This window comes from Anastrepha obliqua, chromosome 2 (genome assembly GCF_027943255.1).
Source record: "Anastrepha obliqua isolate idAnaObli1 chromosome 2, idAnaObli1_1.0, whole genome shotgun sequence".
NCBI classification, from domain to species: domain Eukaryota; kingdom Metazoa; phylum Arthropoda; class Insecta; order Diptera; family Tephritidae; genus Anastrepha; species Anastrepha obliqua.
In genome coordinates, this window is record NC_072893.1 from 80,231,016 (window position 1) to 80,245,838 (window position 14,823).

Genomic DNA, 14,823 nt, shown 5'->3' on the forward strand with positions numbered 1-14,823 from the left:
ACGCTATAATAGCTATTTTATAACAAAACGTAAGTAGCAATTTTATTTTAATCTTCTTATTTATTATATGATATAATATAATATTTTATTTTTAATAAACATTTTTTTGTTTGTTTTTTGAGTTAATTTCTTTTTATAGTAAAAAGAAAATAAAAAAAATCTTAATCATTTCTTTTTTTTTAGAATATTTAGTTATGAAATAACTATCATTCCATACAAATTTTACCTGCACCTGAAGGCTATTTTTTAAATAATAGCAAAAACCAATGACTTGCAACGTATTCACCTTTTTCTAAACAAAATACCTTTTCATTAGTCCTACCTATTAAATTTCAATCAAAAAAGTTGTGCTCAAATTCTCTTTTTATAGAGCAATTTTTTTTTAACTTTCTTATTTATAATATAATTTCTTGTTATTAGAATATTTTTGTTTGAGTTAAATTCCTTGCATAGGTAAGTACTTTAGATGCCGAAAAGTAAATATAATAAATAAGACAATTAAAAAAAATTAAAACTTTAAGAAATTTTTCATAAAATAAGTTTTATTGCGTAAAAATGTTACCTGCACCACCATAATAAAAAAAACACTGTTTTGTTCTGTTAACCTGCTGAATTGTACCCACTTTTTCTAAAGAAAAGAAATTTCCATGAATATTACCCCTCTTAATTTTCAAACAAAAGATCGTGGTTAAATTTCTTTAAAATAATATTTCCAGTGTATCCATCGAAAAAAGCGAATTTACTATGTCTTCGTCATGTTTTTGTTTGCTTTTTATTGCGTTAAAGTAAAAGTTTTATGCACTACATTTTTAGAATATTTTATAACAAAATTCACTTAAACAGCTTCAGCCAAAAGATTTTTCTTTCATTTCTTATCATTTTATTGCAATCAAATGTACATACACAAGTAGTTTCACTCCAAAGAAACAGGTTCTTTCCATTTCAGTTGGGAATTGGAGAGCTAAGAACGCTCGAGCTTTGTAGCAAAGGGTCTTTCTACATTTGTTTTTTTTTATGTTTGGAAAATAATTTCAGGCACATGGCTGCCGTGACTACGTGGTAGATGTCGCATGCTAGTGAACTACTTTTGGATTATATCTTCGAGTTAAGTCACACGTTCACAGTGTCCAGAGAATAACGGCGCCATAAAGCGCTCGAACTTCTCGCCTAATAAATTCAATATTTCACGTGTTGCTATATTAGCAACTGGAGCCATCCTGTTAAAAGCAGATGCTTATGAGACCCATTTCATCACAAAAGTTTTATGAGCATCGCACTCTATTGGCCACCATTGGTATCTAAAGACACCTGGTGGATCACTCGTGGATTTTCATACCTCCAAATCCCAAAATTTTATTTATTTACGAAGCCAAATATTCAGAAAAGAGCTTCACCACTGAGAATGATTTCTTGCCGAAGTAAGGAAATCACAATAATTAAACAAATGGCGCGAAATTTTACAGCTGTGTAGCTTCACCAATATTTCCGCTGCTACAGGGCGCGGCACTCGAAGTGTAATCAATTATAAAGGATATAAATTTAGTTTGAAAAATTACTTTTATTCAATTAAAAAAAAAGTATGTGAAAATAATACAAAATTAAGATTCAGTTTACTTTTGTACTTTGGCCTTGAGAAGGTCCAGAAACGAATCACAAGCTGCCCGAATGTGACTTGCAGGTATTTTGGCACACTCGCGGACAATGGCTTTCTTCAGCACCTCGCGACTCCTGAATCTTTTAGTTCGGACCTTGCTATCTAAAATCGCCCAAAGAGAATAATCCATCGGACTCGCGTCTGGTGAATTTAAGAGCCATTCTGTGGACATTATGAAGTTCGTAACGTTGGTTTTTAGCCATTCTTGGTTCACTCGAGCTTTGTGAGACAGTGTCGAGTCCTATTGTTACATCCATGGTCTGCGAACGAAATGTTTGTCTGCCCACGGTTGCAAGCAACCTCTAGAATACTTTCTCGATAATATTTCGCATTTACGGGCGCCCATCTGCGGTTACAGTGGCCCAAACCATTACCTGTGGCGGCTGCTGCTTCCTGGTGGACAATCGATGACTCAAATTCTCGTGTGAACCCTGTCATTTTGGGAGTTTACGAATAGTTCAATTTGAAAAATTTTCTTGCCAGAAAACACAATGTTCGGAAATTAACCGCTTTAGGACAAGCGAAGCAACTCCTTCGCTCTCTCAAGTCTGACTTGTTGCTGCTTTGGTGTGAGATCAAGCGCCTTTTGGATCTTAGGTATAAGGTTTGACTTTGAGATCATTTTCAGTATGCTGCGGATCCTACGGTCAGATATTTTCAGTTCTTTCGTCATTTGATTGGCACTTCGTCGAGGATTTCGAAGGACTGTGCAACTTGCCACACTACCAAAGTTACACTCGAACTTTTGGCTACCGTTTTTGAATTCCGATATCAATTGACCGCCTCGGTGCTGTGATTTAAGCCCGTTGGATTATTTTTTGTGGGGAACCGTTAAGGACAAATGCTATACAAGCCATCCAGAGACGATTGATGCTTTAAAATACGAAATCGAAGTTGCCATTCATGAAATTGGATCCCAAACAATCGAAAATGTGCTTGAAAATTGGGTTGATCGAATGGCCTACTGTAAAGCCAGTCGTGACAGTCATTTGAACGATATTATTTTTTATTCATAAATGACAATGTTCAATCTTTAAACAACAAAAAAAGTTTGAAAAAATATTAATTAGTTTTTTTTTATAGCCGATTCAAAAAGCAAATTTTACATGGCCCACCCTATAGTTGTAGAGCTACATATTTAATGAAACAAGCAATAAATTATTCCAAAGTGCCTTTATTAATCCGAGCAGAAACATTTTAAAAGAGGACGTCAAGAATGAAGAATAATTTATATTTTCGTGTCTCATCATCTCAAATTTTATTTTATTAGATCGCATAGCAATATGTAAATAAAACAAAATACCAAATTGATTACTTGTTCAGAAAAGAAGGCATTACAGCATTATTGCTGACGCGTTTCATCAAACACGCCCTGTATTATACTCGCACATCCCACTTCAAATAATCTTTACTTATCTCTGACTAATCTTAACTCACTTTACTCTTCTCTACCCACCATTATGCCTATAGAATATGCTAAATAGGCGAGCCTTCTCTGAGGTATTATACGATGTGCCGCGCACATCCAAATTAAAGGAGGACGCGCGCCAAATTGAGTTCGTCCGCATCGGCCAGGCACTTAAACTGGAGGCTATTGTACGTGGCGATGCGCCAACTAGCATTGCATCGGCTAGTCCCTGCACGATATTCCGCAAGCCACCATGGGAGCCGCATTGTTTCTATCCAACTTTTCTACACCGCGGCACATTGGCTGGCGACTCATTCGGTTGCAACGACGACAGTTTATTTATTGCCACCGACGATGGCACATTTCTGATGAAAGGTAAAATTAATGGATATTCATTCATGCGTACACACGCACATACATACAAATCGAAATAGTTATAAGCTTACTTGTGTACATGGATATGTCATCGACAATTCTTATCACTTTCGCAGAGGATCAATCACATCAACTTATCTTCGACAAGTCATTTCAAGTACGTCAACTCAGCGTATTGGAGGACCATGGGCTTGTACTCATACGTGGCGGTTCACTGACTAATCGTGATGCACATCGTATGCACGTCTTTCGTTTGCGTGAATTCCAACCCAAATATGCAGAGGAGTCACTTCGTTGTCGCAGTCGTGCCGAGGTGAAGGAGCGACGTATCGAACGCACACGCGGCTGTCATTTATATGCGAGTTCACGTATTAGTGGTGGCCATTTGCGTTTAGTGGTGGCAGTCAACCGTAAATTACAGTTATTCCAATGGAAACATACAGCCGCCTGGACGTCCTGGTGTCCGGAGAATGACACAGAAACGGTTGAGGGTTTCATCTTCCAGAAGGAAATCACGCTGTGTGAGTCGCCAAGCATTATAACGCCACTGGAGGGACCGACTAATACTAATGCGGGTGGACTCATTTGCGTTGGCTACAAGTGAGTATAAGACTAAAGAAACTGGCGTGTGGCGAATGCCAGGAAAAGGGCGAATTCATAGCAAATGTATACACAATTAATTAGTAATTAGTTTTACAGTTATATTGTAGATAATTTAAGTGTATGTTTATAAACCGTTGCTTTCAGATACCATTACGAAATTGTCTGTGATCAAATCGGTACAGCCACTAGACTCTACGACTTAGAACAAGCAAAGCGTAATCAAGCGCAATTAACGGCGGCCATCGAACTCTGCGATGGCATGGAGACGGAACTACTTTTGTGCTACAATCGTAAGTGCTTAATTTATTATGTTACATACAAGCATACATTGTAATAAGATTAAGATATAATGGTACCGGGAATAATTGGTGGTGGTTTGAAACAAGTTCAAGGTGAGAAATTCAAATGTTGAATTTTATTACGAGCTTTGACATACCCCATGGTCAGAAGGTACCGGGAGTGTTTAAATAAAACAAATCAGAGTTAAATTTCAGGCAAATTTATTTTATATCCTTCCAAATATGACTCGTCTGAAGCAACACACTTGTGCCAACGTTTAACCCAGTTCTCCATGCACCCCTGGTAGGCCGACGAAGGGATGGCCTTCAGTTCCTTGGTCGCATTCTCTTTGATCTCCTCTACCGACTGAAATCTCCTTCCGCGAAGTGGTAACTTCAACTTGGGAAACAAAAAGAAGTTACACGGGGCCATATCAGGTAAATACGGTGCTTGAACAATGGTATTTCTTGGGGTTTGGTCAAATAATCCAGCAGGATGGCGCGTTATCATCATGCAAAATCCAAGAATTATTTGCCCACATTTCTGACCGTTTGCGACGTACAGCATTTCTCAAACGCTTCAAAACGGATACATAATATTCTTTATTGACTTAGTGGCCCGATGGAAGGTATTCATGGTGCAATATGCCTAGGCAATCGAAGAAAACATTCGACATAACCTTCCCGGTACTTTTTGATCATAGGGTAAACTAAACTAAGATTTCCCGCAACTTCAGCATAGATGTTCGTTTTCCCTGCAGTTTTTCCAGTTATTGTGAAAAGGACCTATATATCTCTCAGTACTAAAGTAGCTTATTTAGGCTATGTTACATGGTTATTGATAGGGAAGACGCTCATTGTGATAGCACGAGGAAGAAACTAAAAGAAGGGAAAGAAAGAATAGGCACACAAGACGAACGGGGACTAATTATTTATTATGCAAAATTAAATAGTGCCTGTTAAAGGAGAGATTCCGTATGCGCTGAATATCCAAACCCGGGTGCTCTTTACGTTTAGTTAAACAGGGAGGGCAAAAATGCGTAAATCTACTTAGTCAAATCTGTGTGATTTTTACGATTACGGGATTATCAGGATCTCATCATAAAAATTTTTAGGGATCCCGAGAGTAGTCTCGTGGTTTAGGAATTCAATATTTTACAACAACTTAACTCGAAAAAACTGAACGGATATTGTTTGAGGTAATGTTCAAGCATATCCCGATATATTCGGGATTTGTAATTTCTTACGAAATATTATATGGGAAATGGAAGCATAAATATCTTTTTTATACAAAACAGAGTCGCATTGACGTTTCTTAGCAAATTATTGCCTACAATCCCGGAATTTTCGAGACTTAGAATAGACCGAAAGCCATGCATCCCATAATTGGCAACCTTACACAAAACATCTTCGAGACAGTACATCCCTCCTTATCATATTTCATCCAATTTTCTCACAAATGGCTCAAAGTTATGTTGGTTCTAACTGCATAGAATCGTTAAGACTCCCACCACTCACAGTCCCAATAGCTTTTTCAATCTCCTCCCATCAAACTGCTGGCAGAAGTTCTTAGCAACCTTGTATATCAATGTTTTCGCCCAACGCATGGATACCTGCTTCGAGGCCCACCTGGTCCGCAGAAGAGCGCAGGTAATTAGAGGAGCTCCTACTGTCGTTGGGCACGGACAAACTAACTTAAAGGTGTTCTACCTTGCCAGATAGTTATGCACTTTTCTACACTACCCGCTGTTGCTTGTATATATGAGTATTTGGATGCGCCCAAGAAGGGATATGCTGCATATTAATGAACATGCGCCTACTTCCAATTGAAAAGCGGTGATTGGGCAACCTAATTTTGCATACTTTTAACAGCAATCATCATATTTTGAGACTTTTCAGGTGGTACTATGACTATCATTAATTATATTTAAATGTGAATGGCCGACCTCTTCATTCATATTTCCAGCAATAAGGCTAGCGACCAAAAAATACATCCTTCCATGCATAGCATCATGGCTTGAACTAGTGTTATTCTCATGGCTAGATACTATTGTAAAAGTCCCATATTAACTCGTAAAGATGACTTGGTTCAAATGAAACCTTCTCGTATATTCCCTCATGAAATTGAAAAAATAATAATTAACCTATCTACTTCCCAAAGTATATACTTTAACTACGATATTCGCTTTTTGGGCGCAGTTAAACCCGAAAAATGGTTTATGGTCGAAAACAACTTCTACTATTATATCGTCGACTAACATAACCTTGGAATGAGAGACAAAAAGCTGAAATTAAGCATAAACCTTTTTTTGACGTTGTAAAAGTAGTATCAAAAGTCTTATAAAATCTCGTGTTCGCGTCATAAAATATTCAAGGTCAAAGATCATAAAAACCGCTTTTTTCATATGTCTTGCTTCCGATGGCTTTTTTGATATTTTAATTAACAGTTTTGGACACGATTAATTGTTTCAGGGATAGAGTACGTAGAACTATCTGTGCTCTCTTATACAATTGCGAGAGTGCCAAAAATATGAATCTGCTATTGACACCAAGAAGTCACTAAAAGCTTAGTGATAGCAAATTTTAAGGGATAACGGACTTGGCATTTTAATTACCCTAAATAGACAGTGAAGGTACAACTTAATGGTAGTGCAAAAATGCCCAATACGCTTCGCTCTGATAATATTATATTTTGTTCTGATTTTTCACTGGTCGACTGCAGGTATTTAAATATAACTTAACAAGCCATGGCAATCCCGCTATGAAGCTTCCAGGGATTACTGAATATAGTCTCAGATATTGATGAAAAAAGATAAAAAAAAACAAATTCATTAAAAATATTAAAAAGAACTCAAGATATTTCATTTAAATAAACTGTGTGTCAAAATTTTCCACATTACATTCTTTTCATAAACGGCAAAAAAAATGTTCCCAAAACATTTTTGTTTTTTTTTTAAATAAAGGGTTTTTCAATTGGCGCGGGTCGATTTTGGCGCCCTGTGGCATCCATTTTGTTTTGGTGACATCTGTCAAATCTTTTGTTTATTATTAAGTTATTTATGCCAAATCATCATGGCAAGTTACACGATTGAACAGAACGTTCAAATGATAAAACTTTATTATCAAAATGAGTGTTCATTAACGCAAACGTTGCGCGCATTGCGCCCATTTTTCGGTAGACGTGGTGGCCCTTCAAAGTCGACTCTTCAACGTTTGGTGGCCAAATTTGAGACGACCGGGTCAGTAAACAATCAATAAACATTGCCGCGGTCCGTGAAAGTTTACAGCAGAACCCGAGGCAGTCTATTCCTCGCCGTGCACAAGAACTTGGCATTTCGCTGACTTCAACTTGGCGAATTTTGCGTCGGGACTTGGGCCTACACCCGTACAAGACCCAACTGACCCAGGAGCTCAAAGTTGATGACCATAGACAACGCCGTTTGTTTGCTGACTGGGCTTCGAATCGTTTGGAAGAGAACCCCAGTTTTGGGCGAAAAATCATCTTTAGTGACGAGGTTTTGTTAACAAACAAAATTACCGTATATGCCGTGAGGCTCACCAGGTGATAATGCATCCTCAAAAAGTTACCGTTTGGTGTGGATTTTGGGCCGACGGCGTCATTGGTCCGTACTTTTTTGAAAACGACGTTCGTGAGGCGGTCACCGTCAACAGCGAGCGCTACACAACGATGATAACCAATTTCTTATGGCCCATATTGAACCATATGGACCTAGACGACATGTGGTTCCAGCAGGACGGCGCTACGTGCCACACAGCAAACGCCACGATTGACATTCTGCATGAACGATTTGAGGGTAAGGTTATCTCTCGCAGGAGTGATGTGAATTGGCCACCAAGGTCATGCGATTTGACCCCGTTAGACTTTTTCCTGTGGGGTTTCTTGAAGTCTCAGGTCTATGCAAATTAATCACAATCGACCGATACTCTAAAGGTGAACATAACACAGGCCATCGCTCAAATTCAGCCGGATCTATGCGGAAGAGTCATTGAAAATTGGACCACTCGGATCCGTTCCACCGTAAGAAGCCGAGGCGGGCATTTGAATGATGTCATATTCCACACTTAATGGCATATATGCGCCTTTCAAATAAAAAAATAATTTTGCCAATAACTCACACACAGCTTGAAAAACCCTTTACAAACTTTATTTTGTATTCTTGTATTTTTATTTTGTCCTAAAAAGCTAAGAAGAAAATCTGAGAGGAATTTTTTTTAAATGAGGAAAGAAATATTTTTCAACAAAAAAACACTATAAATTTGGTTTGGTTTCAAAAGTATATTTTATCCTAAAAAAAATGCATTAAAAATATTAAAAAGAACTCAAAATATTTCATTTTAAAAAACTGTGTGCCAAAATTTTCCATTGCATGCTTTTCATGAACGGCAAAAAAAATGTTCGCAAAACTTTTTTTTAATACAAATTTTGTTTTGTATTTGCATTTTGTTCTAAAAAATAATAAAAATATTAAAAAAATCTTGGCCACCAGTGCCTCAATACCATTACTGGAAGCATCCACATTTCTTGCTTACTACACCGGGGTACTTTTTCGCGAAATTATTATTAACTGTGTTACATTTTTATGTAAACTTGCTACAACAGTGCTTTTTTTTCACAAAACGATTTGCGGGGAATTTCTTGCCATATTAATCATTTTCTCTATCATGACACATTTTTTTCTGCTTAGAGTGATAAAGAGCTTTTATTAATATATATTAATTACACTTACTGACTGGTGAGTTTTTAATTTATTTATTTTTTTCTTTATAGACACCTGCCATTTTCAGAAGCTGAGCGAGCGTGACGGCACGAAAAATGATTTCGATTTCCATTGGAATACTTCACCCACTGCAGTTGTGTGTGCTTTCCCCTACATACTTGGTTTCACTTCGGATTCAATGGAAATTCGACTACTTGTAAATGGAAACTTAGTGCATACAGCAATGATGCCCGAACTGCAGCTGATCACCTCGAAACGCGACATATTCTTCGTCACCACAGCACCTGAATTTATGTCCAAAGATTTACACATTAAAGGTCTGCAAATAAACGAGTTTTCCGCCTCAGAGCGTCGATTGGTCACTACTCCGAGTGAGGCCTCTTCAAACGAAGAACTCTCACAAGGTGAACTACTGTGCTCAACACCAAAAGATGTACCCATAAATCCAGAATATGAGCTAACCAATTTGCTGGAAATACCAAACGCCAGCATGCAATTGCCACATATTCATCGTGCGCGTTCGCTACAAAAGACTTACAATGTGTCCGAGGAGAAGCCGGTGATTGCTAAAAGTAATTCTTGTGGCGACACAGACAACCGATTTAGTGGTTTACGCAGCAGTTCGATAGTGGCCGATCACTTGCAGCAACACATCGTACCACCAAATTCGCCACGTAATACTAACAACAATAACAGCAACAACAATACTAGTAGTAGCAGCAACAGTAACAGCAGCAAAAGTAGTCAACAATCGCCCATGTCGCCCACCAGACGTACATCTAAATATCGCAACCTCTTCAATAGTGTCGGAAGTAGTGGTGGTGGTGGTGGAGGTGGAAATTCGCCCCATTTCACGGACGGTTGCTCTAGTTCACCGGACCGTTTAAAACCATTGCGCGTCTATCGCATACCGTTAGCTAAATTGACTGGCGCCCATTCTCATTTTCACATGCATGCATTCAATGCAACGGCAGCGGCAGGGGCAACGCCTCCCATACATCCGACACAACACCTGAGCGCATTATCGATGACGAAACGGCAGAAGTCAGTGGATGCGCATCTGTCATTATCGATGAGTAGCAATCCTGGTGTTGGGTACCATGAATGACAAATGTGCGAGGTGAAGGCGAATGCAAGTGGCGTCGCATCCGCATCCGTCACCGCCAATCTGACGTATCAGCAGCAGCAGCCACAAGCCAAATTAATTGCAACGCCTTTGCTACACGAACAGAAATCAATGGATCTGCACTTTGGTGAGAGGGATTACTATGACGACAATAAATTCCGAGAGGAAGATGAACGGCATGCAGACGAGGTGCCGTTACTGTACAAGGGCGGGCCAAATGCAGCGACGACGCGCAAGAGTAAGCCAACACCGTCGCCATCGGGCGAAGTGCAAATGTGGCTGGCAAAAGAGCTGCGCAGGTTTCAAAAAAATCTCACACAACAAAATTGAAGACAAACGATTTGCAATGAGTTGTGAAAGTAAAGAGGATTATGAATGTACACAATTTATTTTTGTTTTGAAGGACTTCTTGCGAAATATGTAAATTAAGTGATGACTCATTTAGCCTAGCGGTCTTTAAAAATCAACCTGCGGAATTCGTACACTTCTATTTGGAATATATTGAAAATGGCTATCCATGCTGAAAGTGGGCAAGTTCTGTATTCGATAAAAATCTACATCACTTATTCAATTAGGACGTAGTACTCAAAGGGAATGCAAATAATTTTCTACGTCGCTTATCTGCCTAACCTTCTATTTACCTTATGATGGAATCTTATTTAATAATTCCCTCAAATAGGCCCTATCAGCGGTTGCAGTCACATTTTAGTTATAATATAGGGTGGTCCATATAGTGGTTATGTTAATCGTATGTTGTTTTGCTAGTGACAGTTGTTTCTTTTTCTTTATTATCTCCAAAGTCAATGTTATGTAGTCCAAACAGTGCGTTCATTGAAAATAAGTCAAAATCATCCTTTCTGATGAAGTGTATTTTCATCTGGATTGTTATTTTAACAACAAAACTGGCGCATCTTCGCATTGGAAAACACGCACGTTATCGTCGAGAAGTCAATGAGTTTTCCACGAGTGACAGTTTGGTACAGATTTTTGGAGCGGTGGCATTATTGCCCCATTTTTCTTTGAAACGGTGAGACCTGCAGAGGTCGAACATTCTTTGTGTAGATAGAAGTACTTTTTTTGCTGCACAGTGGTGTGTGCGTAGCTTGCCATGTAGTGGTCCAAGTCGATGTTGGGCCTTTGGATCGTACGTACATCTAAAATACTAGAAGCGTGTATCGCATATGATCGATCTGGTTTCGCGTTTTTCGATCATGAGAGTGCCGCCTAGCTTGATGTATCTTTTTATGCTGGATTCTGGTGCTGCATACTACCATGTTTTGAGCTCCGGCGAAGTCGATTAGCCTCTGTCCCTTACCAGATGTTTCGTCGTGCAAGCTGAATTTTCGAGACCTCCTTGCCCACCCTGGCATTGAAGTAACCAAGCACGATTTTATGTCGTAGTGGGCGCATCGTTCACAGAAACGATCCAGGCGCTTATAGAAGCAATCTTTGGTCGCATCGTCTTTCTCTTCCGTCAGGAGGTGAGCGCAAATGAGCGATATGTTAAAAAATGTAGCTTTGATGAGGAAACGAATGTTTGGGAGCTACCAAGAAGAAACTGTTCGAACTATCTGCAGAAGAATCGTCCTGGCAACTCCCAAGTGAATGGCAATCATGGACTTACCCTACACGGAACTATTCTCAAAAAATAACTATACAGCTAACTATAAAATTATAAACTTATAGCTATGGTGCCCATTGTTTTGGTTAGGTCTTCCAAATTTTTAAACTGCCACTCAGAACAGAAAGTGTTTGACTGGTGTTGGAATTTATCTTTTCTATCTTTTCTATCTTTTCTATCTATTCTTTTAAGAATTTGCTCTAAAATAAAAAGTGGCTTCTCTAAGAGGATGTCACAAATGTATTAAGTAGCTCAAGATGGCCAACACAGCTTGAAAACTAGACGTCTTATATCGCTTTTGATTTTTGCTTCATGTGTCGAGCTGTAAGTTGTAACATGAACTTCGACTTTTTTTGGACTGTCTTTCAAATAGAAGTGTAAACAACCGCACGAGGCTAATTCATTTTACCGATATATGTATAAAAAAAAATTAAGTTTGCTATTTCAGAAGCCTACAAAACTGGCATACTTGGCAAAACATAGTTATAAACAAGTAGGAAAATTGTGAGGGGAGTAAAAACACCATACCTAAATATACATACGTACATATATACTTTATATTTGAATAAATGCCTGATGTGTTTGATTAAATGCATAACGCATTAAAAAGAAAAAAAATCGAATAAACTTCAAAAAATTGCAAATTATGCAACCGTTTTATATAATACTACATACATACATATAATATTTACATTAAACGAGCTACTATATATTCTATGCAAAAGTTAGTACGTATGCATATGCAACAAAGTCTATAGATCGTTGTCAAATAAGAGATATTTATATAATATTAACTGTGTAAATGTGTGCTGAAAGAGATGAAACGACATATGCATATGTATCTACATATGTGTAAGTAAGTTGTTTAAAAATATTACGCCATTGCATAAAATAAATACATATATACTTATATTAATCATAATCATATGCATGTATGTACATGTTGGAGAGATTTATAAGTAGATACAATGATATTATTGTTGTCATTTACAAACACATATACTTATGTATTACCTGCAAAAACAAAACAAAAAAGTAAATGTTTAAATGAAAATGCCAATATTCTTATACAATTAACAAAAAAATAAAACAGCAAATACTTTGTAATACACCCGCGTGCTGCTGTGACATACGTTTACAGTGTTTCTTATGCTGCAAACAGTCACCGACGTAAACGCAGTCCCCTGTCAGCTGTTAAGATCAAACTAATGAGAGCCCCATGTAAATGAAAAATGACTTCCCTTCCGTATCTTAGTATTGTAAATTTTATCGCAGGATTTTGGAAAATCCCGTAGAATCCTGTCAGCTAAGTGCTCTCTCACCACTCAGTGTTACCAAACAATACATTTCGAAATCATTTACAAGATAAGCTTAGAAACATTTTAATTTTTATTAAAACAACTTAAAAACAATGTTGAATAATGTTAATTATAGATAAATGAACTATTTGCATTTGTTGGTTTTTGACTTTGGTTTATTAAAGAATGAAAACTTGTAACTGATGACACGGATGTGTGTAAAAATATTTAGCAAAAATATCTATGGCAACAAACACACACACACAAGCCGATGTATTGTGTAAAAAATGTAACTAAAAGAACCCAGTTGCGCTCTACGGGATAAGTTCTACTCAATTTTGTGTTCTCTAGGGGCTGCAGTAAGGGACTATTATACGTCGGTCAGTGTGCGCACTATTAGTGTTTTGCTGGCATGCTAGGTTATTCAATAAGTTTTGAGGTTCGATAAGTGAGGGTGTTGCTACTAGCCTAAATTTTTTTTCGTTATATTAGTACTCTTCATGTGAGGTATGTGAAGTTTCATTTCAATCTGTCGATTCTTTCTGTGTTTACAAGCCATTTAGTATCGACGTGTCACAGTATTTTCAACAAAGGAAAAAATCAAGTATCGTGCGGTAATTGAATTCTTATTTTTGGAAATGTTGAAAGTGTATAAGGACTTTTCGACATGAATTAGTACAGTAGAAAGATGGGTTACTGAATTTAAACGTGGTCGCACAAGCTTGCAGACGATCCACGTCAAGGACGTCCAACAATCAAGGACAGCAATAACAACAGATAGTGTAGAAAAAACAGAGGAATTCGTATTGGAACATCATCAAGGGACTGAAAGAGATTTAGTAGAAACCCTAGGCATCTCATTGGGCAGTGTAATCAATATTTTGACTGAAGTATTGGGTTTCAGAAAGCTGTGTGCACAATGGGTGCGGCATTCGCTAACAATGAAAAACAAAAACACATCCGAATGCGTCTTTCTCAGCAATATTTTGAGCGTTTTCAAAAAGATAAATACGATTTTGTAAGTCGATTTATCACCAGAGATGAGACTTGGGTCTAGCATCATGATTCTAAATTAAAACAAGAGGCTAAATAAAGCCTGGTGTGGACCTGGTTCTTCGGCTCCGAAACGAGTTCTTGTAAATAAATCGGTCAAGAAGGCGTGAGCATCAGTTTTTTGGGATGCGAAAGGTGTTTTGTTTGTGGATTACTTGCAAACCGGTAAAACAAAAAATTCTGATTACTATTGTACTTTTTAAGATCAGCTGAAGAAAAAAAATTGTGAAAAAGACCCAGTTTGCAAAAGAACAGTGAACCCAGTCACAAGAGTATTTTGACAATGGCTAAAAACCATGAATTAAAGCTCGCATTGTTGGAACATCCACCGCATTCTCCAGATTAGGCTCCCAGTGACCTCCATATGCTTCCAGACCTAAAAGAATTCAGCGTGGAAAACGTTTTTCATCAAATGACGAGGTCATAACAGCTGTGGAAGCGTAGTTTACAGCCCTACCAGATTCTCACTTCAGGGATGGAATTCAAAAATTGGAATCTCATTGAAACAAGTGTAGGAGATTATACTGAATAATAAGGTGTATTTCAAACAATAAAAATGTTTTTCTTATCGAACTGCATAACTTATTAAACAACCTAGTATGATATATATCTAAAAGTGCTGGCCCAATGCGCCCATTTGACTATACAAGTTTTCAAAGCTATGCAAA

At 37.8% G+C, this 14,823-nt stretch overlaps 1 protein-coding gene across 4 annotated transcripts in view; it reads left to right on the forward strand.

The window, feature by feature from the left end:
- Window positions 1-11,911, forward strand: part of LOC129238613 (GTPase-activating Rap/Ran-GAP domain-like protein 3) — a 265,804-nt gene extending 253,893 nt beyond the window's left edge. For 3 of the 4 annotated variants that reach the window (XM_054873689.1, XM_054873688.1, XM_054873690.1), the window contains 4 exons: window positions 3,125-3,437; window positions 3,554-4,037; window positions 4,185-4,330; window positions 9,108-10,260. In XM_054873689.1, coding sequence (XP_054729664.1) covers window positions 3,125-3,437; window positions 3,554-4,037; window positions 4,185-4,330; window positions 9,108-10,165 — 2,001 coding nt within the window. In that variant the 3' untranslated portion in view covers window positions 10,166-10,260. Of the gene's footprint in view, window positions 1-3,124; window positions 3,438-3,553; window positions 4,038-4,184; window positions 4,331-9,107 lie in introns of all 4 variants that reach the window. The other variant, XM_054873691.1, reaches the window with a different exon arrangement.
- Window positions 11,912-14,823: the final 2,912 nt, after the last annotated feature.